Consider the following 14,417-nt stretch of genomic DNA (forward strand, 5'->3'; position numbering starts at 1 on the left):
CTCCTTAAAGTTTTGAAGGTTTCTAATCAGGGGAGTTTTAGAAAGATTCCCTGACGAGTGATCAATCTCTTTGATCAAAAGGATGAATATTCACTCTCATCATCGAAGAAATGCAAATCCTTTTACAATGAGTGGTCTTTCCCGTATCCTCCCCAGATTAAGCGCTGGGGAAGATAAGAGGAAACTGGAACCTTCTAGCACTTGCTAATGGATTTATAAAGAGGTCCAGTCACTTGTACTCAAGAGAAAATGGGTAGGTGCACATCCAATGATCTGTGATTCCATTCCTGGATATAAACCTGAGAAAAATCCCACTCGGGGTCACCACAATATTGCTTGCGATAGCAACATACTGGGGGGCTAGAACGGGGTTTGGTTACAAGTGACAGAAATCCTCCAATAGCAGTGATTTTTTTTTTTTTTTTTTTTGGCCACATGGCTTGCAGGATCTTAGTTTCCTGGCTAGGTTTTGAACCCGGGCCCCAGCAGTGAAAGTGCCAAGTCCTAACCACTGGACCACCAGGGAATAACCACCCAATAGCAGTGATTTAAACAAGACAGGAAGTTCCCCTTCTCGCCAAAGCCCAGAGGTCAGCAGTGCAGGGCTGGTAAGACGCTGCATGGAAGCGGAGACCCAGGCGCCTTCTCTCCTTGTCCTGCCCTGCATGGCTTCCTTCCCCAAGGTCACCTTGTGTCAGTAGGGATGCTCCACTTCCAGTCAGCAGCAGGAAGAAAGGCAAAGAGAGGGGCACACACTGCCCGCTTAGGGACGTGTCCTGGAAGTCGCACGCCTTCCTCTGAATTGGCATTTGGCCACACTTGGCTACAGTGGAGGCTGGCAAGCACTGTCTTCATTCTGAACTCTCTGTCTTTTGCTAAAAAGCAGGGGTTGGGCTTCCCTGGTGGCGCAGTGGTTGGGAGTCTGCCTGCCAATGCAGGGGACACGGGTTCAAGCCCTGGTCTGGGAAGATCCCACATGCCGCGGAGCAACTAGGCCCGTGCACCACAACTACTGAGCCTGCGCGTCTGGAGCCTGTGCTCCGCAACAAGAGAGGCCACGACAGTGAGAGGCCTGCGCACCGCGATGAAGGGTGGCCCCCACTCGCCGCAACTAGAGAAAGCCCTCGCACAGAAACGAAGACCCAACACAGCCAAATAAATAAATAAATAAATTTAAAGAGCCAACATGTTTCTTAAAAAAAAAAAAAAAAGCCTCCTTCTCAATAAAAACCAGGGGTTCTGTTACCCTGGAGGAGGAAGAATAGGTGTGAGGGGACAGCAAATGGTCTCAGCCACAGGGGTCATGTGGGCGGGTGGTCACGGGAAGGACAGAGAGACAGAAATCCTCAAATATACACAAGTTGAATGTATTCCCGTTTATTCTATTGAGATTGAACATATTTTAATTTTAATGTGTTCAGACTTATTAATGGACATAAAATATCTGAAAAAAAATGAGTTATACCATATCATGGATTATTTAAATGTTAAAAAATTTTCTTTCTATATTTCCCACATTATAAGTTCAAAGGAATACCACATTCCAACAAAAAACTCTTTAAAGAGAGTGATATGCTTTTGCCAAAATTATACCACCTATCAGTGGAAAATTCACGGCTTTATTAGTAGACGGTGCTGAGAAAACTGGCTCATTATATGGTGAAACTAAAACTTGGATCTCATAGACAAAGGTGAATTTCAAATAGTTTAAAAGTAGTATTCAACATTTCAGCAGCCAGTACAGCCTGGCATCAACCAATGAGAACAAATATTTGACCATGCAAAGCAGATGCCAGCACATACCAGTGTGTACTGGCTGGACTTCAGCCCAATATTAGTGGCCTAAATGTGAAAGAAAAGCTAATAACTAACAGAAGAAAATGTAAAATATCTTAACTACTTTTAAATAAGAAATCAAAAAGCAACAAATGATATAACAAAATAGTTAATTCATCTACATTAAAATTAAGAATTTCTGTTCAGTGAAGGACACCCCTGAATATACAAACACAACTGCCATTTTGAGAGTTTTTTGCAACTGCCCAGGAATATACGAAGAACTTCTGAGACTAAACAAAAAAAAAGATAGGAAGCCCCCATGAGAAACTGAGCAATTCACACAAAAGGAAACCAGAAAAGCTGACAGGTATATAAAGAAATTCCCCAAATTACTGGTGATCAGATGAATGTACATTAAAATACGGCACCACTTTACACCCAACAGACCAGCAAAAATTAGAAAGTTGGGCAGTAGCAAGTGCTGGTGAGGATAAGGAGAAATAGGAAGCTTTATGTGGGAGGGTCAATGACCATTCTAAAAACAAATAGAGAAATTAACCTGTCTGACCCATATTCCCATCCTGGGTACCTCTGCCAGAGAACTTTTCACAAAATATGGAAGGGGACACATAAAAAGATGTTCACCGTGGCCTTGTATACATGCTGAGGAGTTGGAGGCACAAAGGTGTCCACCACTTAGCAGATGTGTAAACAAAATGCAGCTGACACCCACCATGGAATACCTCAGAGCAGTTCAAAGAAATAAAGCTGATGTAGCATAAGCAACACAGGTTGAGTGAAAAAAGCAACAGCACAAGATCTACAGCATAATACTACATGTGGAAAAAGTATATTCACACATACAACATGGCATTTTTCAAGGATACATTCATATTCAAAGACATGTAATCAACACATTAAAATGGACGCTTACAGGAGAGGATGGAGAGAAGGGGAAAAGCCATAAAACCAGAGAAGCCTTGCGTGGACTGGAATCCTGAGATCCAAAACCAAAAGGCTCAAGGTGCTCAATTATGCCTTAAATAAAGTGTGTGCATCAGGAAGGTGGCTTGAAAGGGTCCTGGGGTGAGGAAGACACCCAAGCCTGAGAATCTACTATATTCTTCAAAAGAATAACCCATCGTCTGCCTCTGCTGAAGCTAATGCATGTGTGAGCTTGATCATCTAGTTTCCTGCAGGCTGAGGAGCCACACCCCTGTATGTGCCTCAAGCAAACTTCACCCCCCCCCCACAATGACACTGAGGTCACTGCTGATCCTGGACGTGGCATAAATCCCAGGCCTGGAATCCCATACCAGGGATTTCATGTTGATTTCAACTCACTCTTTCAATAGGAGCAGTTTCATAAAAGAGACATTTCGATAAAGGAAAGGGTGATGGTGGAGGGGAAAGGGTGAGGGTAAGGGATACCTTCTCCATGTCCCAGGGGACTGCCAAACTCAGCACACCCTGTGGATGGAGCCACAGTCCACCCGGGGCAGCAAGGACCACCACACACGTAATCAGGTAGCAAACGGCTTGAAACCAGGGTCGACGGGGCGGGGCGGGGGTGGTCCAAGATCACTCCTTGATTTTGCTTCAGCTTGAGGATAAGTTCTACCTCAGTTTCAGCTAGCCGTTATGGGGCCAAAAGGGGGCAGCCGCTCTCCCCAAGTCCAAGCTGGGCCTCTAAACAGGGAGTGGGGTTTCAGCCCCAGACCTCAATGAGGTCCCCAGATTCCATGCCCAGATCAGCCGGCAGCTCCTTGCCTGAAAGCTTTGTCCCATCAAAGAAGAAGGAGAGCTTGTGGCCCAAGAGTCCCATGGCCTCCTCGTAGCGGGACATGAGGGTCTTGAGAGGAGAATCCTGGATGGAGAGGAAAAAATGGATGTAAGAATTTGAAAAGAGGGGCTGAGGAGAACTTGTAGGGACAGACAGAGGACTTGCGACAGGGAGGACAAGGGGACAAGTCAAGTCAGAGCCCACGGAGGGAAAGGCAACTGGCCGAAGAAGGCAGCAGCAAGCTGGTTCCTCTCTAGGGAGCTGGGCCACAGAGCCCAGGGCTGGGATGTTGGCTCTGGGTCAGGCAAGTTCTCCAAAGCCAGTCTCCTCACCTACGATGGAGGCATGAATCACAAGGAGGAAGCCAGCCGGGCTCTGGAGTGAGCATGACCCAAGCTGGGGGCCAGGCGCTCCCATTGAAATGGATGTATAACCCTAGCGAAGTGCTATGGGTTGATTGTGTCCCCCAAAAAAGATACCTTGTGGTCTTAACCCCTGGTAAATGTGCATGTGACCTCATTTGGAAGATGTGATCAAGATAAGATGAGGTCATACTCGATTACAGTGGGCACTAAGGCAACAGGACTGGTGTGCTTGTAAGAGAAAACAGACACACAGAGAGACACACAGGGAGAACATCATGTGAGGAAAGAGGCAGAGATTGGAGTGATGCAGCTGTGAGCCAAGGACTGCCAGCCACCACCAGAAGCTAGGAGGAAGCAAGGAAGGATTCTACCTAGAGTCTCTGAGGGAGCATGATCCTGCTGACAACTTTTCTTTCTTTATAGTTGATTTACAATATTTTATTAGTTACAGGTTTACAACATCATGATTCAATATTTTTATAGGTTATACTCTATTTAAAGTTATAAAATATTGGCTATATTCCCCTCTGCTGTCCAATATATCTTTTTTTTTTTAACATCTTTATTGGAGTATAATTGCTTTACAATGGTGTGTTAGTTTCTGCTTTATAACAAAGTGAATCAGCTATACATAAACATATATCCCCATATCTCCTCCTTCTTGCGTCTCCCTCCCACTCTCCCTATCCCACCCCTCTAGGTGGACAGAAAGCACCGAGATGATCTCCCCGTGCTATGCGGCTGCTTCCCACTAGCTATCTGTTTTATATTTGGTAGTGTATATATGTCATTGCCACTCTCTCACTTCGTCCCATCTGCTGACAACTTGATTTCGAACCTGTAGCCTCCAGAACTGTGAGAGAATACATTTCTATTGTTTTAACCCACCCAGTTTGTTGTATTTTGTTATAGCAGCTCTCAGAAACTAATACGGCAAGTTATTCCACCTCTACAGAGGTTGGCTTCCATATTTGTTAGATGAGGGTAACAACAGTGCTTTCCCATCTAAGATTGTTGTGAAATTCAATAATATCCTGAATGTGAAGTAAATATCCTTAGCACAGGGACTGTCACTTCTTTTGTAATTATGATGGGTTTTATTGGTTACTATCCAAGGGTGATTTTGACTTTAACCAGGAGGAGTTAGGAGACCAGAGCCAGGTTCCCAGCAGAAGGGGGAGGGAAGTTGAACACTGGGCTTTTTCCACTATCTAGGATGGGTGGGGACCCAAGACCACACAGGGCAGTGACTCCATCCTCCACCCACTGACACGAGAGACCGCAGAGCACGGGGCAAGGGGCACAGAGAGGCAGCTCCCCCACTCACTCGAGGCAGCGAGACTTCCAGCATCTGGTGCTTCTCCTTCCCCTGCACCCGCAGCTGGAGGAGGTGGGACTTCTCTGCGACATCCGGAGAACTTGCTAGCACCACACAGTCTGTGAGGGGCAGGATCGGGAAGCCAGGCCTAAGCGCGGGTTGGAAGCAGGGTCCCCTCTGGGCCTCTTCCCATATCCCCTCCCTGTGGCAAAAGCCTCCTCAAGCCTCCCTGCCTTCCTCTCACCAATGATGTCAGCCACTCCAAGCTTTAGGGTCCTGGGGGTGGCGGTGGGGGACAGCTCTGTCTCTCCGAAGAGCAAGAGGATCCTGCTTGGGGACACCCCAAGATGGGCGGCCATGTGGTCCACCACGCTCTGGAGGGGCTCCGACTGGGAGGGGGACAAGAAGTGAAGGAGGCCTTCCTGCCTTGATGTGCTTCCCCCACCACCCCCAGTTTCTGGCCTTAACTACTTGCTGAATTCCTCATCTGTGGGTTCCACCATATTTACCTGGCAAGGCATAAAATAAAATCATGTCAATAAGGGGTTCAGGCAAGTGACACAAAGACACGAAGCAGCCATGAGTTAGGAGAAAAAAGGGAGTGGTGGGGATTGCGGCAAACCAGAACCGGATATGCTCCATCTAAACAGGCCAGCTGTTCCGCAGTTCCAGCTGATTGGTACCATGTAGGAATATGGGCCAGGTACTGTATCTTCCTATTTAAGAGAAACCAGAAATCTGGACCCTGGTACAAAATCACCCATTGCAAAGGTTGGCGATGAACTCATATGTTCATGTGACTCATACATGGGACTTCCCTGGGGGTCCAGTTGTTAAGACTCCACGCTTCCACTGCAGGGGGTGCAGGATCAATCCCTGGTTGGGGAAGTTCTGCATGCCGTGAAGTGCAGCCAAAAAAATAAATAAATAAAAGCACCGTACAGCACAAAGGAAGAAGAAGCATGGGACTTCCCTAGTGGTCCAGTGGCTAAGATTCTGCGTTCCCAATGCAGAGGGTTCGATCCCTGGTCAGGGAACTAAGATCTCGCATGCCACACAGCAGGGACAAAAAAAAAAAAAAAAAAAGAAGCAGCAGCACAGTTGATAAGGCCACGGGCTGCCAGTTCACAAGCCCTGGCTTAGTTGCTTGCCTGATGCACGGTTACTGCTCGATAAATGGTCACTTCTGTTATCATTCTTGTTTTGGAATTGGAGTCATCCCTACAAAAAGAGTAGTCTTCATCAGGAAGCTAGGGGGGATTGGAATGACCAAGTGACATCTGGGTGTCCAAGGCAGTAAGAGCAAGCACAAGAGGGAAGCACAGGGTCCGAGGGAAGGAAAGAGGGAGGGATGCACCCTGGGGAGGGGCTACCAAGCAAAGCTTCTTAGGATGTTTTAGTGGAACCTTGAAAATGGGTGGGAAGTTTGCCAGAAAGAGAGGGGAGAGGGAGGAAAAAAATCTCCCAAGGGTAACAGTGAGCACAAAGGCGCACAGGGCTGAACGAGCGCTGGGCAGCTCCAGAGAGCAGGATGGGCAAAGGAAGCCACGGTCCCTTCTGCCCAGACACCACAGCCTCTCCATAGACAGTTCCTGGGACCCTTCTCCCAGACTCTTCAGGCACTTACCATTCTGATGGGCAATCTGACCAGGTCAGTCCGGCACCGGATTTTGAGCGGCAAGAGCCGAGGTTTCTCTGGGAGAGTGGGCCCCTCCAGTAGGACCACCTCATCCTCTTGGCTCAGGTGGTCCTGGCCCTGGGGCTGCTTGGGACTCAGGCAGGAACGGAGATCTTGGAGGCGCTTGTTCACCTCCCTGGGGTGCAGAAAGAACTGTGGGTCAGTCAGGGTGGGCCCCCTCCATACTGCCGCTCTCCACCCCAGCCCAGAGTCCCCTGCCCTTGGTACCTTAACTTCTGGAGTGCCCGAGTATGCTTCCTGCTGTTGGTCCGTGGCAGAGGTGGAGGCAAAGGTGAGGTGTCCTGAACCCTGTAGAGATAAAAGAGGGACAGGATGGAGAAAGAGGTGAGACCCCAGCCCCACACCTCTCTTCATGGGACCCCTGGGGACCAGAGGTGGACCTGGAGAATCAAGAGAGAGCATCTTCCGGTGACATCCATCTTATGGGAAGACAGGGGGAGGTAAGGACAGGGAAAACCTGAGTCATAATTTTTATATTTATATGACCCAAACATGAGGGAGGAGAATGCCTAACTTTTAAGATAAGTTACTTCCCAGGTAAATGTCTGATAACATCCAAATGACACCAAGCACTTACTATCTGCCAAGGGTTAACTCTTAATTTACCCCAAAATTCTGACCCGGGTACCACTATTATCCCCATTTTACAGAAGAGAAAACTGAAGCACAGAAAGGCTGGCTAAGAGACAGCCGCCGGATTTGAACCACAGGGCAGTCTGCAGAGCCAAACCCTTCACCCCCTGCATCACTACTTTCTTAGACACAAAGCTGAAATCTCCACTTCCTGGTGGGTCCTGAGGGCCCGCTGCCATCCTCTGAGGGGGGCTCACCTTTTCTTCCCCCCAAGGAGAGCTTCATTCCTCACCTGAGCCTCAGGACTCCTTCCGTCCCTTCTCCTTACCCTTTGAGGAGCCAGCCAAGGGTTCTGCTTGCCTCAGTCTACCCCCCCAACTCCCTTTCTGCTCCAGCGGCCCCAGGGCCCTCGCCTCACTCACAGTAACATCTCTTTCTTCTCTTCTCCATCCTTACTCCTCAGCTTCTTCTTCCAGGGAGAATCGGGACATGGGGAATCCTCAGCGTGGGGACTGCTGGAATCTGCCATGTCCGCCTCTGGGGACAGAGTGGGAGGAAGTGGAAAGGGTTAGCCAAGAGAGGGCAGCAGGAGCCCAAGGAGAGACAAGTCAGGGGCTTCAGAAGGTTCTGAGAAAGGAGGAGACTAAGGGAGCCCCAGACACACACAACCACTGGGGAAGGGCTCAAGGGGTGTGAGTCAAAGGGGAAAAGCCTACCTCAGAGAGAAGGATGAACTGGAGCCTGACAGATTAGAGCAAGAAAGTGTCAGAGCTTCGTGCTAAGGCATGAGACAGTGGCGAGTGTGGACAGTCGGAAAGTGGCTCACCCCAACTGAAGCATGCTCTTCTCACTTTTGATCACATGCACCCCACAAATGAAGAACACTGAGCACACAACCCGGAAAATAGGTATTTACTTAATACACATATACTACTTACTATACAGGGACATACTATTATATATGTTATAAAACATACACTAAAACAAATGTCAAAGGATGACTTTTTTTTCTAATATTTCTCTTATTTTCTTCCCATACTCAGTTTGGTGGGCACAGAGAGACTGTGACTCCGGGGTGGAGGAGGGGGTGTGGGGCAGGGAGGGAATGAGGTAAAGAGGTAAGTATAGGCCCTCTGAGCCTACGTTTCTCAAATTTCATCCATGTGTCATTGCCATGTTTTGCCATATCTCTGTATTATTTAATATCTTTCTTTCTTTCTTTTTTAAGTTAATTTATTTATTTTTGGCTGCGTTGGGTCTTCGTTGCTGCGTGTGGGCTTTCTCTAGTTGCGGCGAGCGGGGGCTACTCTTCATTGCGTGCGCGGGCTTCTCATTGTGGTGGCTTCTCTTGCTGTGGAGCTCGGGTTCTAGGCGCGCAGGCTTCAGTAGCTGTGGCATATGGGCTCAGCAGTTGTGGCTCGCGGCCTCTAGAGCGCAGGCTCAGTAGTTGTGGCTCGCGGGCTCTAGAGCGCAGGCTCAGTAGCTGTGGCACACGGGCTTAGTTGCTCTGCGGCATGTGGGATCTTCCCAGACCAGGGCTCCAACCCGTGTCCCCTGCATTGGCAGGCAGATTCTCAACCACTGTGCCACCCGGGAAGCCCGGCAGGCGGATTCTTAACCACTGTGCCACCAGGGAAGCCCTAATATCTTCCTTTAAATCACTCATTTTAACTTGAATATCTTATAAAAGGAAATCAGGTATAATATTCTAAACTATAGAAGCTCTTTTCCATTTGCTTGCCACATGATCATCATTAACCATAAGATAAAAACTGTGAATACAAAACAATGATAATGAATCCTAGATCAGTGGTTCTCAGAGGCAATTTTGCCTCCTGGGGGACATGTGGCAATGTCTGTAGACAATTTTGGTTGTCACAATGCGGGGAGGAAGGGGTTGGGGTGTGATACTGGTATCTGGTGGGTAGAGGTCAGGATGTTGCTAAACATCCCACAGGGCACAGGACAGCCCCAAACAAAGAATGATCCAGTCCCAATGTCAGTAGCACCGAGGTTGAGAAATCCTGTCCTAGTAGCTGCCAGAGGCCTGAGATTCTGCGTTTCTGACAAACTCCTGGAAGATACCCAACACTCCTGGGTCCACATTTTGAGTGGCAAGGACAGAGGTGCCTTTGCACTTCTCTGTTCCAGGTACCATATATGCAAACCATATATGTAGCCCAAGAGGGGGCTTTCTATATATTCTCTTTAATTAAGTCTCACCAAAATCCTTTGACATAGGTCCATTTTTTATCCCCATTTTGCTGATGAGGAAATTGAAGCATTGAGAGATTAACTCGCCCAAGGTCACACAGCTACTAAGGGGTAGAACTGGCATTCAAACCAGGCCTGCTGGTTCCTAAATCAGCACTTAATCACCCTGCCATACTCCCTCATGGTGCAAAAGTCGTAGTCCAGGGTCTGCATTTGCCCACTGGATCGCTTCCCTATTAGACTTGACTCCTACTCACTGCCCTTGAGTGGTTTGCAAAAATCACATCACTGAGGGAGAACAAAGGCTGGGCAGCCCTGAAAAGATTCAAAGAACACCCTGCTGGCTCCAGAGTGTTCCCAAGACACTTGTTGCAGATGTAACAAGATGTTACAGATTCTTAACACCTCCCCCTGCCCTGCTCCCAGGATTACAGAATCAGAATCTCTGGGGATGGCACCTGGAAATCTGTATATTAGCTCACTCTTATGCCTATTAGAGTTTGCAGAAGGGTGTTTTGACAGCATTTTCTGTGCCTTCTGGTTAACAATCCAGCTCCTTTCAGGATTGGAGCTTTTTCTGGCTAGGATGCAGGAGTCACCTCTCCCATGTCCTTCCCCTGAGCCTCAGGAAACAACTAACTGCAGGGATGTAAACTCCAGAAAGTCTCCTCAGAGAGGCCAGCGCTGGGCACCTCTCCCTAGAAGCCCTCCCTTACCTTCCTCAGTCTCTGGGGGGCAGGATTTCAGGAGGGACATGTGGTCTGGGATGAGGTGGAGGCTGCTTTTCACCTGCAAAGAAAAAGTAGATCAGTCCCAAATCCTCCCTCCACTTAAAGAGAAAACTGGGGTCGATTCTTCCCTCACACCCAGGCCGCCTCCAGCTCCCAAGTCCTCCCTAAGGATGTAGACATTACAGCCCTCCCACAGGGACTCAGGAGCTCAGCTTCCCCAGGATCCAAAATTGGAGTACCCTACCATACGGTATCACTTATATATGGAATCTAAAATATGACACAAACGAAACTATCTACAAAGCAGAAACAGACTCACAGACATAGAGAACAGACTTGTGGTTGCCAAGGGGAAGGGGGGAGGGGGGAGGGATGGACTGGGAGTTTGGGGTTAGTAGACGCAAACTATTACATATAGAATGGATGGACAACAAGGTCCTACTGGATAGCACAGGGACCTATATTCAGTGTCCTGGGATAAGCCATAATGGAAAAGAATATAAAAAAGAATGTGTATACATACATGTATAACTGAATCATTTTGCTGTACAGCAGAAATTAACACAACATTGTAAATCAACTACACTTCAATTAAAAATAATAAGGAGTACTCTGATTCCGACACCCCTTTCCCTAACGCACCGTAAGGATGCAAGCTTAGTTCCCTTTTTTTACGAAGCTGCTAGCCATCCTGCTATCTTTGAATCCTTGGGAATCTCAGCCCCCTAGCTCACCCTACCACGTGGGGACTCCAGCCTCCTGGAGCCCCCAGTTCTCTCTGAACTTCCATGGACCCCAGTCCCCATCTTCCTGGATCTTTAGCAATGGGTCCCAACCTTAAAACCCAGTATGCCCCAAATCCCAGCCCTAGGTGCTTCAACTCTTCTCTGAACCATCAGGGATCCCAAACCCTTAGGCTCTCTATACCCCCCGACACTCCAGCTCCTGGGAATCCCAAACTCCCAGCACACTCCAAACCCCTTCACCTCCCCAATTTACAGAAACCCCAGGAATCCTGCCCCCAAGGCTCCTAGCCCCTGCTTCCGTTTAGTCTCCCAAGACCAATCCTAGAACCCTACCCTCAACATTTCTAAACCCAGCCCTTCCGCGCTAGCCCTCTCGGGGACCCGCGGGCACCTTCTCAGAGTACACTGGAACCGCCGGTGCCTCCCCGGGATCCAGCAGCAACCGCCGCCGCCGCCTGACCAAGACCCGAGGGGTTTCAGCCGGCCGTGCGTCCGCCCCTTCGCTGTCACTGTCGCTGTCGTCCCGGGGCGCGGCCGGCACGGGGGGTTCCGGGAGCGGGACCTCGGCCGGGTCCGCAGCGCCGCGCGCCGTTGCGACCTCCAAGACATCCTCATCGCTGTCGCTGACCAAGTCCACAAGCACCGAGTCCAGGGTGCGCCGGGCTGGCGACCGTTGAGCGCCAGGACGCCGGCCACGGCCGCCCCGGGATCCCCGAGCCCCTCGGCCGACACCGCCGCCTCTGGACCGCCGGCCCTGTTTCCTCACCGGCTCCGCCATGGCACACACCCTGCTGCCACAGTCGCCCACCTCTAGCCAACTCGCCTGGCCCCCTCCAGCGGCTTCCGCCCTTCATTGGGCGAACTGCCTGCTAGTCAGCACCTCTCCCCGCCCACACCCTCTGGCTCCACCTCTCCGCCTTTTCACTGGTCGCTGAACCCGCCCATCACACATTCACCACTGAAACCAAGGCGCCAAAGATTCCAGTCAGACTCGGCGCAATCGGCGTAAGTTTCGACTCGTCCCGGCTCATCCATTGGCCTGACCCTCCTTCTTCAAGCCCCGCCCACTGAGGAGAGTCTTTTTCCTGGTTGGTGGAGGAGCAGGGCATCCTGGGAATTGTAGTCTGCAAGCCCTCAGGCTAGAGTGGAGGGAGGAGTCCGGCTGGGAATTGCTTTTAGAAACCGCAGACCTCACGGGTATCCCGTTTATTCTTTCCCCCAACTGGCTGAGTAATTCCGCTCGACGCCGACGCCTCGCACACGACCCCTCCTCACGTGCAGAATCCGCACAATACGCCCCTGGACCAACACTTCAATACCACGCAACTCTCCGCATAACCTCCGACAGCATACATACCCTCCCTCACACTGGAGGTCCCGACAGACACTTCACGGGCAAAATCAACCCAACATACACTCTTGAAACACCCTCCCACAACGTACACCTAAGCACAACCCGCCTCACAAACAACACCTGGAAGGGCAAATACAAGTGAAAAATAAGAGGCTTGATTCTCCCTGTTGAAAATAAGGGACGTGACTTCTCCCCCTTCTCCCTTTTCTTTCAGAATTTCTTTCTTGGAACTTTTCAAAATGTATGTAAATCTTTGTAATGGCTAACTAAGCCTCTTGCCAGTCTCATAACTCAGGAACTCCGGGACCTGGGAGACATTTTCTTTTTAATTGAAGTATAGTTGATTTACAATGTTGTGTTAGTTTCTGGTGTACAGCAAAGTGATTCAGTTTTCTATATATTTTCTTTCTCAGATTCTTTTCCATTATAGTTTATTACAAGATATTGAATATAGTTCCCTGTGCTATGCAATAGGACCTTGTTGTTTATCTATTTTATATTTAGTAGTTTGTATCTGCTAATCCCAAACTCCTAATTTATTCCTCCCCCCACCCCACTCCCTTTCCCCTTTGGTAACCATAAGTTTGTTTTCTATGTCTGTGAGTCTGTTCCTCTTTTGTAAATAAGTTCTGGAGCCATCTTTTTGAAATGCAAGCATCATGGGAAATAGCTCCCAATCTCTCCATCTCCCAGCTCCAGCGGGAGAATAACAGCCTAACTTCATGGAGGCTCTGCTGCAATATACAAAACCACCTCCCATCAAAAATACTGTAAAGCAACTATACTCCAATAAAAATTTTAAAAAAAAGAAAAGAAAGAAAACTAGATAAATCAGACTCTAGAAAAAAAAAAAAAAAAAAAGATGCCAGAAGTTTGTCTTGCCCTTGGATAAAAGCCAATCACCATGATAAAGTTAGGATGATCTACGTGTGCCTAAAGGTGGTGTCAAGTCCTCTTACTTGAGGCCTAGTCATTGTTTATCTTGAAAACAAGATATGGGTTTTGAAATTTTATATTGAAAACAGGATAATGGGTGGTACCTGCTTGGCTATATAAAATGGTGAGATTTCTTTCTGCTTTTGCAATCCATCTCTCAGGGGATTGCCTGTAATGTGCCTGGCATTCTGTTTAATGCTTATTCAATAATAAAACTGTTCTCTCAAACGTATGGACACCAAGAGGGGAAAGTGGCGGCGGAGGGTGGTGGTGGGGTGGGGTGGCGGTGGGATGAAGTGGGAGATTGGGATTGACACATATACATTAATATGTATAAAATAGATAACTAATAAGAACGTGCTGTATAAAAAAATAAATAAAATAAAATTCAAAAACTCAAAAAAAATAATAATAAAACTGTTTTCTGTCTCTACTACCTCTGTGTAGAGGTTTTCTGGGTTGGAAGAAGGTTTTGTTTTTTCATTCTATTTCCCCAACACACCCACCAACGACATTGCATACCTCAGAGGCTACATATCCTCCACACATCTACTGTATCCACAACTCCTATACAACATGCACCCCGACGCAGCACAGATGTAACCGATCAGGACCCTATGAGACCTTCCCGGGACAGGCCCTTCCCCCATATCCTCTGCTTTAGCTCCTCTCTGAAGTATTGATACCTAGATAACAATATTTCATGCACACTTCCTAAGTTGTTTTACAGATGTGAAAACCCCCCACCAGGACTTCCCTGGTGGCGCAGTGGTTAAGAATCCGCCTGCCAATGCAGGGGACACGGGTTCGAGCCCTGGTCCGGGAAGATCCCACATGCCGTGGAGCAACTAAGCCCGTGCGCCACAACTACTGAGCCTGCGCTCTAGGGGGCCGCGAGCCACAACTACTGAGCCCACGC

The 14,417-nt window shown here is 48.6% G+C and overlaps 1 protein-coding gene across 1 annotated transcript; it reads right to left on the reverse strand.

The window, feature by feature from the left end:
* Positions 1-1,929: 1,929 nt before the first annotated feature.
* Positions 1,930-12,114, reverse strand: NFATC2IP (nuclear factor of activated T cells 2 interacting protein). Its single transcript, XM_082359680.1, has 8 exons — positions 11,600-12,114; positions 10,448-10,520; positions 7,940-8,054; positions 7,152-7,232; positions 6,873-7,059; positions 5,490-5,634; positions 5,255-5,364; positions 1,930-3,646 (listed from the first exon to the last, which is right to left on the reverse strand). Exons 1-8 carry the CDS (start codon positions 11,984-11,986, stop codon positions 3,488-3,490), a joined length of 1,257 nt encoding a protein of 418 aa, XP_082215806.1. The 5' UTR covers positions 11,987-12,114; the 3' UTR covers positions 1,930-3,487.
* Positions 12,115-14,417: the final 2,303 nt, after the last annotated feature.

Source organism: Balaenoptera borealis (genome assembly GCF_965194805.1).
Source record: "Balaenoptera borealis genome assembly, chromosome: 16".
Taxonomy (NCBI): domain Eukaryota; kingdom Metazoa; phylum Chordata; class Mammalia; order Artiodactyla; family Balaenopteridae; genus Balaenoptera; species Balaenoptera borealis.